Source organism: Sceloporus occidentalis, unplaced genomic scaffold (genome assembly GCF_023333645.1).
Source record: "Sceloporus occidentalis isolate IW3139 unplaced genomic scaffold, rSceOcc1.0.p SCAF_96, whole genome shotgun sequence".
Taxonomy (NCBI): Eukaryota; Metazoa; Chordata; class Lepidosauria; order Squamata; family Phrynosomatidae; genus Sceloporus; species Sceloporus occidentalis.
In genome coordinates this window covers 3,588,693-3,609,968 of record NW_028317076.1, presented here as the reverse complement: position 1 = coordinate 3,609,968, position 21,276 = coordinate 3,588,693, and the positions used below count along the sequence as shown (strand labels likewise).

Genomic DNA, 21,276 nt, shown 5'->3' with positions numbered 1-21,276 from the left:
TGGGCTGTCAATAGGCATCATTGGACATGATATTATTCCAGAATAATACGTTTGTGGAGTCTTGGTCTATAGACTTAGGCATCTCTCTTATGACGAAACATTCTCCTGCTGATGTCATGACGACATCACTGTGGTTGCCAAAATTACTTTTTTATTCTCATATTTATTACGCTTTTTTTTTTTTATGAAACTCTGTTGGCACTCTGGTCCCCTGTGTAGCTCAACATAGCCATATTAGTTCATCTGAGCAGGGCCTTCCTCACCTGTTGTCTCTGTAAGTCAAATTGTTATGTTACATACTACATGTTATGTCCTGTCCACCCATTGTACAGCGCTACGGAATTTGATGGCGCTATATAAAGCAATAATAATAATAATTAGCCAACCAGGGCAATGTACCAATTCCGGCATAAAGACAGATTATATTTTTACTTACAGAACAAGCTAAGCTGCTGATTGGTCCTCCACGCATAAGCACTATTCTCTCTGTTTTAATGAGTCTTATATGTGCACTTAAACAAGTTTGACTTCCACCACAGCAGTAAACGTAGAGCTGCCAATCATCTTTGCAGAAGAATGTCAACCCTACTATCTTCTTTTTGTGATCTCTTATATTGATTGTTGTAGGGAGCCCTGATAGTGCCCTTTTAAACCCAGTCTACAAAGCTACTTACAGGTTAACCGTACATACTGCAATCGAGTGCACAATAGGAGCACAATACATACTGCAATCGAGTGCACAATAGGAGCACAATACATACTGCAATCGAGTACACCATATCACCACAAAACATGCAGAAACAAATATGAATGTCCCTAATAACCCCGGAGTCCATGGCTCAGTGCAGGGGAAGAATATAACATGTAAAATCCTTTGAGAGAGAGAGAGAAAAAAAAAACGATGCAAATTTTGACCTATTAAACATATTCTAGTCTAGTTTTGTTTTGTTTTTTGCTACCCAAACTGAAAAAAAACCAAAAACAAAAAAACACTTCATTTTATTTCCATGCATCCACATCTGAATTGCAGCGTGTCAAAACTGTTTGCAAAGTAAAAACCCTAGGCTGTCATCTCTAGTGATAAGGATATTTTAGGTAAAGAAAGCACACACTGCTTAGAAAAAGAAAAAAAAAATAATAATAATAATGATACAACGGGAAAAAAACTCAGCATTTACGAACAGACTGCTTTAACATCTGCGCTCCACCAGGGTTTCCCCTAAGGAATTTTAAATGATGCCTTCCTGTGCTGAATAAAGTGCTAACTTGCACCTTGAATTTCAAACTGTGTCCTGAGCAGCCATCCAGTTGGTACAACACCAGCTGAAATCCCAGTAGCCGCTGCTCATTCAGGCTTGACTGCAATTATCATGTCAATATTTTGTGCTCCGATATGCAGATATGCACACATGCGGCCCGCATAATACCAGTCTCCTCCGTGGAATGCCGACTTGCATTCGCTGCTAGGGAATTTTTAATGAAATGAGATATTAACATTTTGTTGTTAAGATAAAGACAATTATAGTCATATTATTTAACATGCAAATGCCATGATGTTATTTCTTTGTTTTAATGGGCTTGATACACTTCCAAACTTCCATTTACTTAACACTTACAAAAGGAAAGAACTTTGCATTGTACACGGTTACATATAATTGCTTTCGTATTATTAGGTAGTACTCAACAATTGAAGAACTATTTATGGAGTGTTAAAAAAAAAAAAAAAAAAAGGTGAAAACAAACCAGATTTGAAGAGAAATCAAAAGCTATGAATGTATCAATTAACTTTAGAAAACAAAGGAAAAATTAGGGAAAAACATATTTAAATGGCATAAAATTGATTCTAGACTTTCTTTATTGGCTCTTGAGCAAATTCTACATAAAACCACCAATATGCACAAACCAGACGCAGGCAATAAGTAGGTATTCACTGATAAATGCTGCTTCTAACTATAATATATGTGCGTGTGATGCCATCCACAAAAGGTATAGAAGGTCATAATTAAATAGTTATGGTAGCTGGTCCATCCAGGAGTAAGGCTATCAAATTATTTAACCTGGCACAAAACCTCCTACACAAAGCTCTGTCCCATCTCATCTTCTTTGATTAGTAGGAGCTCAGAGGTCAATCTTACAAAAATCAAAGGGCATTCTGTTGCAACTGTTAATAGTTAAACAACATTGTTAATAAGGTCCTTCGCAAACTTACCCTAAAAGTTTCATGTAGCCAATTTAATTATATAAAATAACACCAACACATATAAGCTGTTTTCTAGGGCAAGAAGTCAGTGCCTGCTTTTGTGTCACATGACAATAAAAAATTATGAATGAGGCAAAATGTGACACGGGTTTAGGCATTCAGAAGTACTAGGGAGGGTACGATTGTAGTATGCAACAATTATAAACATATACAATTGAACCAATTAAGTGGAACAGCATCTATAACCCCTTTAATCCCAGGGGTTTTTGGTACCTCAAAGCCCGGAGCAATTTTGCAATTTTTGCGCTATGTCGGTTCAGAGATGATTCTCTTTTCCTGTGAATAGTGCACCCATATAAACTATAAATAGTTTTTTCAAGGAGAGACAGAGCTTTCTTTTGATACCATAGTTGGATGATTAGCTGAAAATTTAGAATTAGAAATTTAGTAAAAACTAGCAAAAATTAGAAAAAAACATCTAAGTTTTTTTTTTTATTTTCCCTCTGAATCCTCACAAAATTAGGTAAAGAGACAGAAAATTCCATCCAGATTTATCAATTTAGGTGTCCTGATTTCAGAAATACCTAATTTATATAGATTTTCCATATTTTCCCAGCACATAAAGGCAACATACTATAAGGCAGGGCTCGACAAATCCCAGGCGCCAGGTCGACTCAGAATTTTGTCCTGGCGCCTAGGAGTTTGTCAGTCTCTTACATCCACAAACAAATGCCCCCGCGTCACCACGCGGGGGCGCTGCTGCTGCTGTCTGCCCAGGAGTCTGGGCAGACAGCACAGCCACTCAGAGCCTGCCCCCCAGCCTGTGATCACTCCCACGGAGTGATCCTGTAGGCTGAAACCGCGATTGCAGGAAAACCTGCAATAGCGTTTTCAGCTACCACAGGCAGCTTCAGGAAAGGGGGTTCAGTGTTGATTGGGTCCCCACACAAGTGTGGGGACTTGACACAACATCTCCCTGCTGCCTGATCGCTCCATGAGAGCGACAGGGCAGCGTTAACCCCTTCAATGCCACAATCGCGGCATTTAGGGGTTAATTCCCATTTTGTAAGGGGCTCTGCTGCTGGTGGTCTGCCTGGGAGCCGCATCCGACACTCGCTCCATCGATCTCGGTCTGCCTGGCCGGGTTTTCCCGGTGGTGTGCCCCCTCTGCCCCGGTTCGCCAGGGTCATCAGGCACCCACCACCGGATTGTTAGGGGAGCCGCAAGTTGCCGGGAGCCGCATCTCGCGCATCTGGCCAGAGAACACAAGTCTGGTGGCGGTCAGTCGAGGGGGCTTAAGGCTGGTGGGGGGGGGGGGCTTAAGGCCGGCAGAGGGCTTAAGGCTGGCAGGCAGGCAGGCTGGCAGTCCGGCGGCAGGCAGGGTACTTAAGGCCGGTGGCAGGCAGGCGGCAGGGGGCTTAAGGCAGGCTGGCTGGCCGGCAGGCAGGCATGGGGCTTAAGTCCAGCGGCAGGCAGGCATGGGGCTTAACGGAAATTTAATAATCTACCTTGGTGTGGTAGATCATGAAGCACTCATCGATGCAGAGTCCTGGCAAAGGAGGACAGGAAGGGCAGTGGTACCTGGAGTCCTTCCTAATACCCTTTTTGTAACAGACTCTGCATCTTTTCTGAGGCTTCTGTTTGGCATCAGTTGCAGAAGGAAAATGCCTGCCGGTAAGACGCAGGACATTCTCATCCTGCACATGAGGGATTGGCTGCTCAAAGAGGATATCCCTCAGGATTTTGAGCTGGAACTCTAGGTAGGTGTAGATCTTCCCAGTGGTACATTTCTTGTACAACACATATGTGTTGTACATGGCAACCTGGGTGAGGTAAATGGCCACCTTTTTGTACCAGGTCTTGGTCTTACGCAGCACCAGGTACGGCTGCAGACACTGGTCAGAAAGATCTACACCCCCCATGTTCTTGTTTTAATCGGTGATGCACTGAGGCTTGAGCCCCTGAGCATCACCTTCCCCACGTACAGTGACAGTTACCACCTTCTCGTTGTGTATAGTGGAGAGGATATACACATCCTTCCTGTCAGTGTACCTGAGGGCCAACAGCTCCTGACTGCGCAGAGCACTGGTAGTGCCGCGCTTCTGCTTTGGGTACGTAAGAATTTTAGGATAACCCTTGCGGGTTGGCCTAACAGTGCCACATGCCGTGTCTGCTGTAAAAATAAAAAATGAAACAAATCTGGGCTAGTATAAAAGTTATCCACCCAGAGGTGGTATCCCTTATTCAAATAGGGGGACAGCAGGTCCCACACTATCTTCCCACTAGTACCCACAGATCGTGGGCAGCCAGGGGGATCAAGGTGACTGTCCTTCCCTTCGTAGATTCTGAAGGAAACAGTATATCCCGTCCCACTCGCAAAGTTTATATAACTTTACACCGTATCTCGAGCGCTTGGACGGGATATACTGTTTGAAGTTCAGTCTACCCTTGAATAGGACCAGGGACTCGTCTATAGCCACATTTTTATCGGGGGTATAAATTTCAGGGAATTTACTTGAAAAATTATTAATAATCGGCCTCAATTTATATAAACGGTCAAATTGGGAGTGCTCTCTAGGGGGGCATTGGGAATTGTCGCTAAAATGTAAAAATTTTAGGAGCCCAAAGTACCTGTTCCGGGGCATTATTTGGGAAAAAGCAGGGGTGGATATTATGGGATCTGTGCTCCAATATGATCGTATAGTGGGCTTTTTCACAATGCCCATCATAAGGGTCAGGGCCCAAAATTTTCTAATTTCATGGGAGTCAGTGGGGTACCAGGTCTGGCTTCTGTCTTCTTGGTCAGCTGCCTGACACTGGGCATAGATGTTTGTTTGAGCTGCTAGCAGCTCAAAAAACTCGGGGGCAAACATTAAATTGAAAATTTGGCTCACTAGCATCAATGTCACATCTGATGCCAGGAGTCCCAGTAAAAGCAGGGATTACTGGGTCTATCATATATGGGGGCACCCAATTATATTTAGAGTCAGGCTCTCCACGCCTGGCTTTAGCAGATGGACCCTGGCCATCATCTTCTTCCTCTGACTCGTCATTATCTGACGCACAGCTAGATTCATCAGATATTGGCTCAATATCTGATGCACTCAGAGTGGCATCGGTGTCTGACGCAGTCATCAGACTGAGTGAGGAAGTCATAAGCCTCCTCAGCGCAGAAGACACGTTGCACCATTGTACACGACACCTACCTACCCAATTTCTAAAACACTACACTATCCCCAATTCCCTCTAACCACCCACCAAACTAAAGCCAATTTTTTTTTTGGTAAGACAGGTATTTGGGGGTTTATATATGATGTGGTTTTGCACTAAACACTGCAGCTCTGCAAGATGATCTCTCCCTCTCCGATCACAATAATGGCGGAGAGAGGAAGAGGATCTGCAGTAACGCTCACACGATCGCTGTGATTGGTCATCACAGCGATCATGTGACATTACTGCCGGATGTGTGTCACTGGGGGACTGCCCCGGATGTGGGGCAGTCCCCCAAGGCTAATGACACACTAGAGGGAATGTATCTGTAATAGTTTACCGGCATTCGTGCCGGTAACTGTTACAGCTCCCTCATCGGAGTGATCGGGTAGCCCAGCAGGGTCTAGACAGACCCTGCAGGGATACCCTGTCCTCCCGTGTCGATCGCGCGTTCGGGCATTTCTATCTGTAACAGTTTTCCGGCTTCGCGCCAGAAGCTGTTACAAGAGATCGGGCAGCAGAAAGCCAGCGATGCTGGCTTCTGCTGCCAGGGGGGAGTCCAGGGATGTGTCCCTGACGCTGCACGAAGGGGTAGACGTACCGGCACCTCCATAGGGGTTTCTTAGTGGGCGTTTTTTGGACGTCCCGGTACGTCTATAGGGGATTGAAGGGGTTAAGGACATATTGGGAAAAGTAAATACTGGATACCGTTAATAGAAACATCAGAAAGTTTACAAGAGTTAGATTCTCTTTTGTTTTTCCCTTAGTAGGCTACTGTATCTACTCGGTCTCCTCTAGCAGACTAAGTATCTACAGCAGGGTTCAACAAAACCGTCGCATACCCAGGAGCCAGAAGCTACTACACTACTATGTCAAGTGATCTCTGTTGAGCTACTGCCTCCCGGCATCACACAGTAAAGAAAAGATGTCTCTCTGTATAGTTGGTTGTTGGACACACAAATTGATTATATATATAGAGCCATTTTGTGTGTCCTCTTGGTGAAACCCTAGGTACCAGTATGTGATTCCATGTTCTCATTGTGAACTGATGCCTGGATATCATCAAGCCTGATCAACAACTTAAAATACAGGTTAAACATTACAAAAAAAATGCAAGGCGACCACCTAATACAACCTCACAATTTGGCCTTCACCATCTGCTCACAGGCAATTCTAGAATATATGCACTACTTTAAATGGTTGTAAACATCTCGCCGTCACATCTTTAATAGCGCAGGATATGAAATGAATGGGGCTGAGCTGATATTTCTTCATCTGGAAATCTCCTGTGTCGGAGATCAGTCCGGATGGATTTAGACAAGCTCTTCCTATTACCTGTTTTATGAAAGAATTGCTCAGCAACAAAGGAAACAAGTGACCCTGTTTGCATAATACATAGATCAATAGTATTTCAAGTAGTTGGAAAGTACTTTATAGATTGTTACAATGGCTTGCTAGAAATACCCAGAGGTTTTCACTTCTCCCAGAGGCATTTACTCATTTGCACAGTAAAGACATTTCTTTTTTTTCTGCTGTTTATTTCTGAATATTCAATGTAATGGTACAGAGGAAGACAATGCATGGGTATTCACCTTGTTCTGTGGACTAGAATATGTAAAACAGGTAACTTGTGGGGAAAACAAAACTGTACTTGGCAAGTAAATCTTCATTGCCGTTTCATTTCCAAGTACAATAGGCTAATATTATTGGATGTGTTTTGTCCATGTAAAGGGCCATTGTGTTACCAAAAAAAAAGTTTTAGCAGCAAAGAGTTTAATGTATGCTTACAAACAACGATGTGGGTTTATAGATCACCCCATTGATTGCTATGATAAAGGGTTGACACATTTGGTTTAGAACTAGAAGCCAGCCAAAAAAATGTAGATTATTTTTTGGTTACTAGCATGCACACACAGGCTCAGGATAGCTCTTCTGCTGCCTGCTCTCTCGCAGTTCTCACTCGCTGCTTGCATCTGAGCGTAGGGAAACAATGCCGTCTCCCAGCGGTATGCAGGGTATCTCAGGGAAGCGTTGGCTGTAGTGGGCAGTGGACCACCCGGCAATTCTAGGCCTCAGTTACGCAAAGTACAGTGCAAAACCCTAGGCGCCAGGAAGAGAGTTCTTGTCGCCACAAAGACACAGTGCCTGGCTATAATGCTTTTCACCAGGATTAGCCAAGTAAAGCATTTGCTTAACATCTATGTGGCACACTTAATGAAAGGTCGTGAAAAACTAATTCAGAATAGCCAAAATGAATGTACCAATCAGCAAAATATTTAATATAACCACCGACAACAAGATGTCCTGTTAAAGGCTTTGTCTTACCTATCCACAACTAAGGAAATTGCTTGCGTCAGGTCTGGATTTGCCACTTGAAGACGCTTCCACAATGACCACACAAACTCCTTGTCTGCCTAAAAATAAAAAAATTATAACTCATGAAAATCAATTTGCTTAAAAAAAATGAAAACAATTCACTATTTAGTTCCAATGCTTAAATTATCATGCGTATACATAGAAAATAAACCGACATGTAACGCCAAGAATTATGTTCTGTTTTATTTCAATGCATTGGTATCTGAAAATTAAAGAAAAAAGTGTGTGCAAATAGAGATATTTTATACATTTCTACTAATAGCTTTATCATAATTGTGAATAGTTTTGATCAAATGTTGTCCCTACACAAATATTGTGAATCTTCACATTTGAAGAGAAAGAAAGCAACGCTCAACTTAACCAAACACATTACGCTCTATAATATGCTAAGTAACTACACTTTAGCAGGTCTGTCATTTTTCATTCCTCTTATGGCTTAACCCCTTAAGGACAGAGCTGTTTTTTACTTTTGTACCCTTCGTAACAATGGCTGTTTTAACACTTTTGCAGTGCTTCTGTTTAGCTGTAATTTTCTTCTCCCATTTAGTGTACCCACACAATTTATACATAGTTTGTTTTTTTTAGTACAAGAAACTACTATTTTGATCATTTAATTTACAACAAAATTATAAAATATGGTGAAAATTTTAAGAAATTAAAAAAAAAATAAAAAAATCTTCTACTCTAATACCAACATCTCTTAAGCAGTAATACCACCCAAGCATTTCAGCAGCACAGTTTGAGCTTAGGAGACCTCTCAGTGCCTGCTCTTTTGTTATATGACAATTAAGTGTTCTCAGGAAAAATTATGAATGAGCCAAAATCATGATGAAAGTGTTAAATATAGGTAGCAGGAACAAAGTTTTTACTGCTGAATTTATTTACAGAAATGTTGAGTTCAGCAGGCGGAACAGCAACCTTCAAGATGACATAATCCTAGGGCCAGGGTCAAGGGCACGGTTCCTGTGTGTGTGGCACGAACATTAAAGACCTAGGAAGTGTAAAGCACCATGTGTGTTTGAGACAACATGCAGAAGGGTAGGGGAATATAATTAACAAGCCAAAGCTCCAATGTTCCTCTGAGGCATGGGTGTGTTTCTAATTTTTTTGCATTAATAAAACATCATGTACATTCAACGGTAAACACAATGAAGTCCCTAAAACTGTATTCAGTTATGAAAATGCTAACATCAGCAGGGTGCCCAGATCAACACCTCTATGTAGATTTGGACATTTCCCTATTTTCATGGTTTTATACTTTTATTATTTCATCTGAACTTTTAGAGGATTTAGTTCAGTTGTTAGGAAGCAGTTTCCCTTGAATTGTTACAAAATAAATACCAGATGCATAAATGTGAATGAGAGCCTCTGTGTATACTTTTTCCCAAACTGAAAAAAAGAGAGATAAATGACCCATCTCTTGGACAACCACCCTATAGACCACTCTTGACACAGGGAAAAGCTTGCGGTGGTCTTCAGGCAGCCAAAGAGTTTTGAGGTCTTAGGATTTCATTACATGCATGACAGGTATTGATAATTCCTGGTTTTACAGCGGTTACATATACCAGGCTTTCTCTAGCTTTTGAGTTCATTGTGCACACAGAATGCCCCTCATGTTACACATCCAGGCAATGAGGAGTGATATCAAAACGGCAGCAGCATACGTCTTACCATTCAGTAAGCGTGGGCAAAATGTCCCACTGCTCATCAAAATGTATTTATGGGCAGGTCAACATGCATATGTCATCAAGGTTAGGTGTCAACAAGGCTATTAATGCATGTAGAAATAAGGAAACCAGTGTCAAATTATATAATTTCAAAAGGTGTTAGACTATTTTTATAAGTTTCCTTAAAAGCAGGATGCGGATACATTTTCATGTTGGGGTAGGCGTCATGATTAACTCATATAATGTAGTGGATGCATGGAAGGGTAACCAAGCAGAGGTGGTTAGTTTCTTTGTTTAAGCATTCAATGAGTTAATCTGAGGTTGATTTAAATGTGTTTCTTTGTGCATGCCCTCTGTATCTGTTCTGGCGAGAGGTGTCATCTTCCCAAAGGACCCCTGTGGTGATTCATGGCCTCACAGATAAGGACCCTGAGTTATTGGAATTCCATTCCTAGCTTAATTGGAGGGGTTTCCATCACCTTTACCCCACCATAACTTATTGGCACATCAAAGATGGGAACCAATTCTTGGAAAAGGTGTCATATAATTGGACATGTGGTCAGAGGGGCGTTTTCTTGCAAAAGAGTCTGATTTAGGGACAATGCAACAACCTCAAAGAAGAACTCCATGATATACTCTGATTGGAACAACATCATAAGAAACCATCTGGACTTAAGGAGTTCCCACAGGCCTGCTTATTGGAGAAACTCGTGACTGAGGGTCCTGTGTTTAAGTCCCATTGTTTTTAAGAACTGTTTGCTGTTTTATTTTTATTTTGTATATCTTGTTTTTTGTAATTCTGGCACTGTGTAATCTTTGTCTTTTTGTTATTAAAATATTCAAAATCTAAGTCTGTCTTTGGGCTCTAGTATTGATATCCACAAACCCTAAGAGAGGATAACACATTACCATATTGTTATTAAGTTCTACAGGATATATATATATATATGTTGTTTGCCCGGGGTGGGTTGATATATATATATAGAGACAAAGGTTCTAATTCAGATTTCTCACGAATCCGGTATCAAAATCGTGAGTGGTGGCAGACTACCTGGTGGGATACAAGCAGGATTTGGGGGTTCATTTGGTGTAACTGATGCCTTGTTAAGGGGTGAAGTTAGTAAATCCAGAGGCCTGGTGCTATTAACCCCTTCATGCCCACGCCCTCCACACAGTCACGGCTTGGCAAGTAGTCCTGACCGTGACAGTAGGCATCAGGAATCTGCCGCAATCCCTAATGACACGTGGCCACCAGGCCTTCTAAGTGGTTCTAACCTGCAAGACCTTGCTAGGAGTCACCTCACTAGTTTATTATTATGCATGGCCATCTCAGAGCTTCTTGTAGGAAAAGCTCACTTGCTTTTGCTCTCCATACAGCAAGGAGTTGGGAATTCCAACTCTAGAGAATTCACCCCATAGAATCCTGCCCTGAATTGCATGCTTGACAAAAACATATATCATCCTAGGTACGGGTGCTAATGTGGACTCCAATTTCCGCATTACATAATTCAGACATCACAATTTATTTTGTTTTAAGTGTACTTTGTAAGATAATATTTATGATAGACAAAAGGCTTTCACATTGGTTTCGTTTCCATCCACCGATTTCATAATGTTAGAAGAGTCTTCTTCTAAAAAGACAAGTTTTTAGAGTGGTTTTATATACATTGAACCACCTCTTTGCTTGAAATGTATTTTAAATGAAACATAACATGAAATACCTTTATTTTACCCACTTAACAAGTTAACACATTGTTCTGGCTGTGAACGGGCATCTTTAGTGTTTCTGATTTGCAAGTCTTTATTTTGCTTAATTATTAAACAGCTTTTCAAACATCTTGGCACAATTAATAGAGACGCTAAAATTGCTCCCTGAATGGTTACGAGAGCCAAACAACATCTTTTGAAAGAAAACTGCACACATCCCGCCTGAAATTGGCACAGAAAGCACGGTTTCCAGCTGTCCAGGCCAGCAAGGAATCAGTAGAGAGTACCTAAAGATCGTCAAGCACACTTGTTTCACGCCTGCTGATCAGAAAACAAGGCCTGCATGCTTGAAATCTGTCTGCATATTAGCGTAAAAAGTTAGACCGCTGACCAAATGACACAACATTCAATGTCTGAATATGTTAAATACACACTGATGCCAAAAGTTACTCCTTTATATTTTATTTAACGGGTGACATGATGTTTGGCTCTATGGACTTGCCACTCTGTTACCAATAACATCTTACCACCACTGAGAGGAATAAAGCCCTAAGTAGTTGTACTATATTTTAACACTTTGATAGCTAAATATGGAAGCGTTTTCATTAGAACTGCTGAATGCAAAATATATTCCAATTATTATAACATTATTTTATAATATATCATAATTATGTAATATCAAAATCTAAATACATGTTTATATATATATATATATATATATATATATATATATATATGACATAACAGTAATATTAAATTACAAAATAAATTTAAATGTTATATTGTATTCCAATTATAAGAGGAAATTCCTTAATTATGTCAAAAATTTACCCATTTCAATTTTAACAGGAACTGTTCAATCCATGATTGCTGTCATGTGTTTCTGAAAGTCAAATTGTGAAGTTGTATACAACTTGTTATGTCCTGCCTACCCATTGTACAGCGCAATGGAAAATGATTTCACTATACAAAACAATAACTAATAATAATGTGAAAGGAGTTATCATTGAGAAAAAAAAGCAACATTTAAGGGTTTAACCACTTCTGTCCCCTACGGATGTAAACCCATATAGGGTTGGAAAAAAAAAAGACAAAAAAGCTCTAGGATATTTGTTATCAAAACCCCTGTGACTGAAGGGGTTAAATGTTTTAAGTCTATCTTCTGAGTGTATGCTTTGTGATCAACAACAGACTACAAATCTGTTTTGCTTAACTACTAAAGCCTTTATTGGGGAAAACATGCCATTTTATTTACTTTGTGGTAAACAAGAGAATGACTCAATCCTAATGACCTAATCACTGACACCGACTAGTGACTGTCTATGGAGCAAAGCGTTGCAATGCCATAAAACTTAGTGTAGTGTTTAAGCAGGGAATGTTGTTTAAAATATCACAGAAACTTATTGGAACAATATGCTTAACTACTGTATACAGCGCTTAATGCTGAAAGAAATAATTTGTTTTTCCAGTGGACTTCCCCTTTAAGCAGGCTATGAATTATTTTACCCTACAAAATACAAACCAGCTTATACATTACACAGAATTCTAATAAATTCTGCCACATGTGACATAAGAAAAACCCTACTTTCAAATTCCTATGAAGAACCAACATGGTCTAAGGTTGGTATGTCAAATACTAATTTTTGGATGGCTGAAAATGCATGCTCCAACATTTTACAATTTAGGAAGACACACTTTAAACCAGCATTTTCCAATACAATAAAGTTTTAGCATTTAAAAAAAACAAAAAAAAACCCAATAGCAGCCCACCATTTGGCATTTTAGTTTACTACAGTATCCCTTATGTGAAAATCCCATATCAGAAATATTTGTTTCAGATAAGGGAAGTTCAGATAAAGGATGCTTACAACTGAAGGGGGGGGCAGGAAAGAGGTGTCTGACTTCTCCTGTAGTCAGTAGAACCTTTCCCTGCCTCACCTCCTTTTCTGCTTCTCCTTGCTGTCCCCTCCAATGTTCAGGCTTCTCCCGGCGGCCCCAGAGCTCTGCCAGTCATATATATATATATATATATATATATATATATATATATATATATATATATATATATATATATATATATATATATATATATATATATATATATATCACACACACACACACACACACACTTCTGTGAGAAGACATGTTGTCCCAATTTATCCCTTATCCAAAATACTTTCGGTCTCAAGCATTTCAGATAAGGGATATTCAACCTGTATATTCATAATGACATTCCTTTTATTTGACTCCCCTACACTGAGAATACTCACATAGAAACGAATACAACATTTTCCATGGCTTAAAGCTGTTCTATTAGACAAATAAAATAATGTGACTTGCTACCAGAAGTTCTTCCAGCGAGCACATCATCATATTAAATTATAATATATGAGAGAACATTTTCTTTCATCATTTCCATTTAAAGAATTTCCCTTTGGGTTGTCCCCATTAATAATGGATGCATCTAAAGATGGAGTTTCTCTGGAATGGAATCTGACAAAAGAGGGCCGCTTAGACACAAAGCCGTACCGCCGAGACTAGATTGTTATTCAGACTCTTCTAGTTTAAAGGAAGTTTGGAAGATTGAGATCACAGACACCTTCGTGTAAATTTTCATTAGAGTTTACTCGTCAGTTTTAGGGAGGAAAGAAATTGTCCTTCATGGTCATTTTGCTCCACCAAAAAGTGTCATGCACTGTATTGCAGACATTATTAATATATATTGCCAAAATAAGGAGCCAGCCAAACATGTAAGGAAGCTGATGCACAGGAATCACGCAGATTTTTCCACTGAAACACTTTCATCTGCAGGGAAGTTAGGACAATAACTATGTAGCATCACCTACTATAATGTTAACTTTTGCAGTCTGGTATTGATGCTGCTGCTGCTGCTCGGTGGGCTTCTCATCTGCTTGTCACACTGTTGGTGAACATCAGCCTGTTTACACCTTTTCTATCTATAGCCGTTTTGTTTGCCCTCGTTGCCGATCGTCTTTATGCACAGCCCTATATTGACCTCCTCTCTTGGATCACATCAAGCTACACAAGTCTCTTGATAATCTGCTGTTGTGATGAAAACTCTTGCCATTTCAAGTGTCCAAATTACAATCCTAGCACTAGGTTTCTTCCCCTTAACAAACAGCTACAGCTTTAACCCCTTAACGTCCATTAAACGGGTCAGGCACGTCACGCAAAAACGGACACGTGACGACCAAATGGCACGTCATGTAATCTACGATCACTTTCTTCACTTAGACGGTGTTGCTGTAATGCCTCGATGCCCTATTCCACTTATTCACCATTTTAGTTCTCCTTGCCCTTTTTACTATCCTTTCTGCAGTATTTTCTGTTACTTTAGATGTTCAATCTTCATATGATTTTTAATGTTCTGCAGGTTTAATATGAGTGCACTGCTTGAATTTACCATTAGCATTTGGGCATTATAAAAGGGCCAGCCCTATGAATACTTCAGTGGGTAAGAGGACTTTCAAGGCACGTCTTTGAAGCAACGTTGGCTGAGCTTCACCCTTCGTACTACATGAAAGGTTCAACTCATCCGCAAACCCCTAGTATAGCAAATTCACATCATTTAATCTGTGGCATAAGGCCTACTTACTTTTGTTTTGACTGCGTGCTATTAAATAAGGGTTTCTTAATAGTTAAATGCAGATTAAATTATATTTATTGGCTATGCAGAGCTAAAATACTACCTATTAAATAGTTGGTGCAGTACTGATTAGTAACAGAACTGAAATTATTACCGTATTTATTATTACCTGATTATAAGACGACCCCCCAAAGTCTAAATATAAATTTAGGAAAAAAAGAAAAAGCCTAAATATAAGACGATATAAATGTTAATTCATGTAAACTATGTAAACTATTTTTTTTTTTTATAAAAGCTATGATTGAGGAAAAATATTTAGTTTTTATTTCCTTTTATTTTCCAACCTGCCCCCCCCCAGTTATGCACATCTGCCCCCAGGCTTGCCACTCTGCCCCAGAAATGCCTTATACCCCCTATATGCCACTGTGCCCCATGATATGCCTTTTAACCCTCTAAATGCCACTGTGCCCCATGATATGCCTTTTAACCCTCTAAATGCCACTGTGCCTACAGAAATACTTTATGCCCCCCATTTAACACCCCCCCCCAAGAAAAACAAAAAAAAAATGTGCTTCTGACTCCCGGTGTGTTGTCTGGGCAGCAGGTAGACGTCTACATGATCCGCGTAGGCAACTTCCGTTGCAGCCGGAAGGAGGTGTGGTTAGCAGCGGGGGTTGTCTGCGTCCATCGCGCATACACTCCCGACTGTCAGAGAGAATTCCCCGCTCTGGTGCGCAGAACTCTGATCTCTGACAGCAGGGGAAGGTCTGCGTGATGGACGCAGACAACCCCCGCTGCTAACCGCACCTCCTTCCGGCTGCAGCAGAAGTTGTCTATGCGAATCGCGTAGACGTCTACACGCTACCCCAGGTACACACCGGGGAATCAGAAGCACCGGTAAGTTTGGGGGGGGGGGCATAAGACAGGAGGATCCAGATCCCCTGCAGCACTGCAGGGGATCTGGATCTTAGTCTTATAGTCAGACCTATTTGAAGTCTGATTATAAGATGGCCCCGATTATAAGCATTTGCTCTGGAAAAAACCTTGTCTTATAATGGAGCAAATACGGTATTTATTTTTTTATATAGCGCCATCATATGCCGCGGCACTGTGCAACGGGTCTGTCGAAATACCTGGCATTGGGACAGCTCTTCACTTAGAGCGGCAACTTCATCCTCAAGCTGCAGAATGCGTTCTTGATCCTTCTGTTTCGACGCCATCCTTCCAGTACAGCTAAACTCACGCAAGTACACCGGAGATCAAAACCTACCGGGAACAAATTCCAAAGACATCAGAATCGTTAACTGTACACAGAAACATTGCAGGAACCAGAGTCACACAGCTAGCTATACCATCTGTCCCCTGCTATACGCATTAAGGACTTAAACCCAGTTTGGGTCTGATGCAGTACAGTTGTAGCAGTATCAGCAGCTCAGGCTTTGGTCATGTTAACGCATAAACACGTCTCTCTATAGCGGATACCGAGTTTATAACATAGACAGAACAGCAGTTTAGTTCCATTGCAGATCTTAGCACTAACTGTGTACCGATGTATGCGGGTCTAGCAGGTAAACTAGATTGGAACATATGAAGGACAACTGGATCTGGTCTGCTCATCTGATTTGGAATCCGTTCCAGATTGAGATGATGTTACATAATCTTTATATAAAAGTTAAAAATAAATGCAAAATGGGTCAATCTAAAATGGTTTATATTCTTAGAACACGCACTATGATCATGCCTGTGTATACATGTATTAACACATATGTATCATAAGTGCACATATTAGAAGACAAGGTATAACCTAATAAAAAGCAATCTCGATAGGCAGGTGGCAGAATTCTCGCTTGCCATAAGCATACATCCGATCGCAAAGGCTGTATCTCAAACGCAGGTTCCCTGGGATGTAATACACTAAAACACATTGTGCATCATAATATTAAAGCCATGGATCGTTTGCACACGTACGTACACACAGACCTGCTCGTGGGTCACGCAGTCCCCGCGGTGACACATCTAATGTACACTAATCCCAAATGTTACCGCGATCGCCTTATTTCCAAAACATCCGATTCAAACTACGCGGAAAGCCAGCGGCCGTAAAGCACGGATACCCACAGTATAGGAGTGGGCAGCAGCGCGACTCTCGTCGCTGATAGAGGGCGTTTTACGGCAGTGAGAGGGGCAGGCAGTTATTTCTGTTGACTTTGGCGCTGAGTATAAGCGGGAATGATTCCGGGGAACGGCTTTTTTGTAAATACCGGGGACATGAGGTGGTGCTTTTATTGGTGGGGGATTCGGAGGTGTTATATGCGAGGTGTAAGGGGTGAACGCTCTTTCCCGCGTGGTACGAATACAGGAAGCAGCGCGGAAATTCCCTCTGAACTACACAGTGGTCAGGTCTGCGCTCCAGCTACACTGTGGAGCTCGATATTCTGTTTGGCTCTCTTTTAAGCGGGATCCATATCCTGATTCCCGATAGATCAATGTGTGTGGTTCTATATTAACAGTAAGTTCCTGAAGCATGTATCCCAGCCACGAGAAAACAGTCTCCCTCAGAATTAAATAAGCTGCTCTATACATTAATGCTTTTCAGCATTGACAAAAAAAAAAATCTTTATCTGCAGACCTGGAGGTTGTCATTCATGTGAAATGTTGGTGACTACCTTTTAAAACGACATGCACACTGCTGGTTATGGTAATGTCAATAAAGAAGTCTGTTAGTTCACAAACTCTCATTAGTCAAAGTCATACCTGGGAACTCTGGGTTTGCCCTGGAGATCGCCGGGTGAAGCACCGGTTCTCCAGGTCAAGATCCCGTTACATGAGGTGTTTCCCGCTGACATCAGCGGGTACTCCCACCGATGTCAAGGGACCGGCCGCTGATGTCAGTGGGCAGTCCTAGCCACATCCCACAAGGGACGTCTACTGGTAGCGGGAGTGAAGAAGTTCCCAGGTATGGCCAGAGTGTCAGCCTGGGAGGTAAAAATGGACCATGAAGGCAGTCTTACCTCATAGCAGGGGTGTAACTAGAACCCACAGGTCCCTGGTGCCAAGATTGCACCTGGGGCCCCCCAACTTCACCAAGCAACAAGTCCCAGAGGGTGACCTTTGCCCTAAACAGCTTGTGAGCGCCACCTTTGCCCCAAAACAACTTTTCTGTACCTTATTTGCCCCCCTTCCAACATACACTCTGGCACACATATGTAAACGCACCCAAAACACACATGCTTACTCATACTCACTAATACACACATACACATTCATTCTAACACACACTCCATCTCACCTTGTGTACACATCTATATTCATACACAAACACGTACACATTCATGCTCATACACATCCATGCTTGCATACATACATACATTACATACCCCCACCCCACTTACCACTCCAGAAGCTTTCTGTCCGGCTACTCTCACACCCTGATGTAAAGTAACCCCGATACATTCCTGTCTCCCCGTGCCAGTTTAAAAAAGTTCCCAGTCAGAAGGGCCCTTTCTAAAATATTTTGGACAGGTACAAGGTGACTGAAACAAGTGGTTGCAGCGGTTATAGAAAAAAGAAATCATGGGATTTTTACAGACAGAGGGCTTGTAAGTAATCAAAAATAGTTGGGACACCTGTAGGAATTATTAGCATAAACTTTCTAGGCTTCATGTATTTAAATTGCTGCAGAACAACTGTAAGTTGTTAACCCATTACTTCTTCCCTGAAAAGGCCATTTTGTATAACTCTGAAATGTACATTATATATATATATATATATATATATAAATATATTATTCATTCATGTGTAATTTGGTAAAAGTGATATACCTACTTGATGGAGCTTTTATAAGCCGCCATTAATAGAGGGATATAGGATGCTTAGCATTCTGTATGTGTGAACAACCAAGTCCTTTGTGACTTTGTCACGTATGGTCCCTTAAAAAGAGAATGTAGGTTGCTGTCTATGACACAGATGAAATGATTGGGTAGGTTACTATAAATTTCCTGGGATTACAAAATGTTACCAATACAAGCAATAAATCAAACTAAATAGACCTGAAATGACATCAGGGAATGGGTTATACCTTTTGCAAAACAATAAAATTGTACACATCAAAACAAAACTGCCAGATAAGCTCCAGGGATTTATAAAGTGGAGTTGCAGACTATTCCTGGATGGATAAGCGCCATAGGCAATGACAAGGGGCATCATAACTACAGGAAAACAATCTCACCACAATGTACAAGTATTTTTTATTAAATTCTGAAGAATTTGAAAGTACAGAATAGAGAACAGAGTAACAATATAGTGGGGAAAAAAACATTTTGAGTGGTCCAGGGACATCAAGTCATGGTTATTTTCAGAAGTAACTATAACATGTCAGAGACCACCACTAGTTTTCTATGTACACGTCTTGATGTGTCATCTCTTTACATTTCAGAATGTTAAAAGCTTTAAAGGTACACTCTAGCCATCATATGCAATTTAATGCACTTTACATTTTCATGTGATCCATTTTGCTAATGTATGCAGACCCCCCCAGATTAATCTGCTCCTTTAAACACCCACAGCCAAATGTCCTGCAGAAGATGTGTTCAGTCAAACACATCTCCCTGCGTGTAGTATACTCACCTCCAGTGGGCTATAGCACTGTCTCAGATCAGTGATGCATGAGGGGTCTGTTTATAAGAGGTGTTATGGGCATTAGACTGTCCCCAAGGATGACTGGCATCTTCTGGCCCAGGAGGCAGGTAATGCCACGTGGTCCCATTGGCCCCTTGCCCCACCCACAGTAACTAAAATATGCACTGGCACACATACACACAAACTTACACACTCATGCTAACATGCACATGTACATACTCATGCTAAAGCACACATACTTAGTGTGACAATAACATTTACACACTTATGCTAACACGCACGGTAATGGTAACACACGCCCCTACACATAGGCACTCACTCTAACATGCATACATTCCTATTCACTCCCACGCTAACTTCCTTACCTTTTCACTCTATGACTCGCTCACTCTCTTACTCTCAGACTCCTATCCATCGCGCCGGTCTGGCAGGAGCTCGCAGTGCCCGTGTCAGGGTCCATCCAGGCTGCGGAGCTGCATATCTCTGTTTTTCCTGCCTTGCCTCAGTTCCCATGTTTTGCTGTAATCCATTCCTGGATTTCCGTATGCTCTGTCCTGAACCCCTGATTCCTGGATTCTAGTTCTGCTCTTTGCTTCAACTCCTGTTTCCTTTATAAGGTGTGCCCCACCCATGTGATATGTTTGTCTCAGTCTGCAGTCTAAAGGTATGTCCTTCTCGGTTTTGTGTTTGGATTTAGTAAGCAGGGTATAGTGTTAGGACCCACCCTCATAAGACTACTTTGGCGTAATGGTGGGCTAAGTATACTATGGCCATATGATGTGACGGAATCTCCAACTGTTATCACATAGTCCTAGGCTAGTTCCTGTATTCATGTTTGTCTGTCTCTTATGTACCTTTGCCCTCCTACCCTGAATCATCTGAGGATTTCGGTTCCTCTCTCCTCTCCCCATGTCCCAGTTAAGATGTCCTATCCTTGCTTAAAGGAGAAGCGTCCAAAGATTCCAGCTCCTCACTCCTTCCCCTGTGTTCCTTGCCTTGTTCCCTGTCCTTAGTTGTGTTCTGTACCAGGTATGTCCTGTCTTCCTATGCTCCTTGCTCCGGTCTCCCTGTTCCTTGCTCTGTCCCCCTTGCTTGCTACGTTTCTCCTGTATTCTGCTTAGCTTCCCTACTCCCAGCCTGCTGCATCCTGCACATGATTCCGGTGCTATGTCTCATGCCTGCTCCATGGTGCCAAGTTCTGCTTTGTTCTGGACTACATCAGCTGCTATGTCAGGGTGCTGGTATGTGGCTGCACAACCCTAGATGCCCACCGGGAGAGTGCTGTTGCCCTGCATCAGGCCCTGTCCAACTCCGCTACTGCACCGTAACTCCTGAACACAATCTTTGGGCGCTCTGGGTCTTTACAGTCGTCTATTTGGACAACATCCTCCTTTATTCTCCCTCTCTAACCTCCCACAGAGAACACGTACGGACAGTACTATCCATCGTCTATAAGCAAGATTGGAGAAGTGCGTGTTTGAGACCAGGTCCGTTAATTTCCTTGTATTTATTTTATCACCAAATAGTATTGAAATGGACCCTCAAAAGATTCAGACCATTCTTCAATGGCCCCCACCTACAGATTGCAAAGGGGTACATAGATTTGTGGGAGTTGCTAATTTTTATCGTAAATCATTCAACCAATTACAGCTGTCACACCAATAAATACTATGTTTCAATGGTCCAAAGCAGCGCAAGTAGCATTTGAAACACTCAAGAAAAGAAATTAATCTTTGCTCCCATTCTGGCACCTCCGGATCCTAGTAGGCCTTATACTCTAGAGCTGGACGTGTCTGATACTGCAGCGGGTTCTATCTTATCTCAGAGACAGGAGAAAGATGACCTTCTTCATCCAGTCACCTTCTTCTTAA

At 41.5% G+C, this 21,276-nt stretch overlaps 1 protein-coding gene across 1 annotated transcript in view; it reads right to left on the bottom strand.

Moving 5' to 3' along the window:
* LOC149284280 (centlein-like) overlaps positions 1-15,987 on the bottom strand; it is a 162,626-nt gene extending 146,639 nt beyond the window's left edge. The window contains exons 1-2 of the mRNA XM_089496969.1: positions 15,901-15,987; positions 7,736-7,824 (exon numbers count right to left, since the gene is read on the bottom strand). Of these exons, the coding sequence (XP_089353095.1) occupies positions 7,736-7,824; positions 15,901-15,987 (176 nt within the window). The remainder of the gene's footprint in view (positions 1-7,735; positions 7,825-15,900) is intronic.
* Between the last annotated feature and the right edge of the window lie 5,289 nt (positions 15,988-21,276).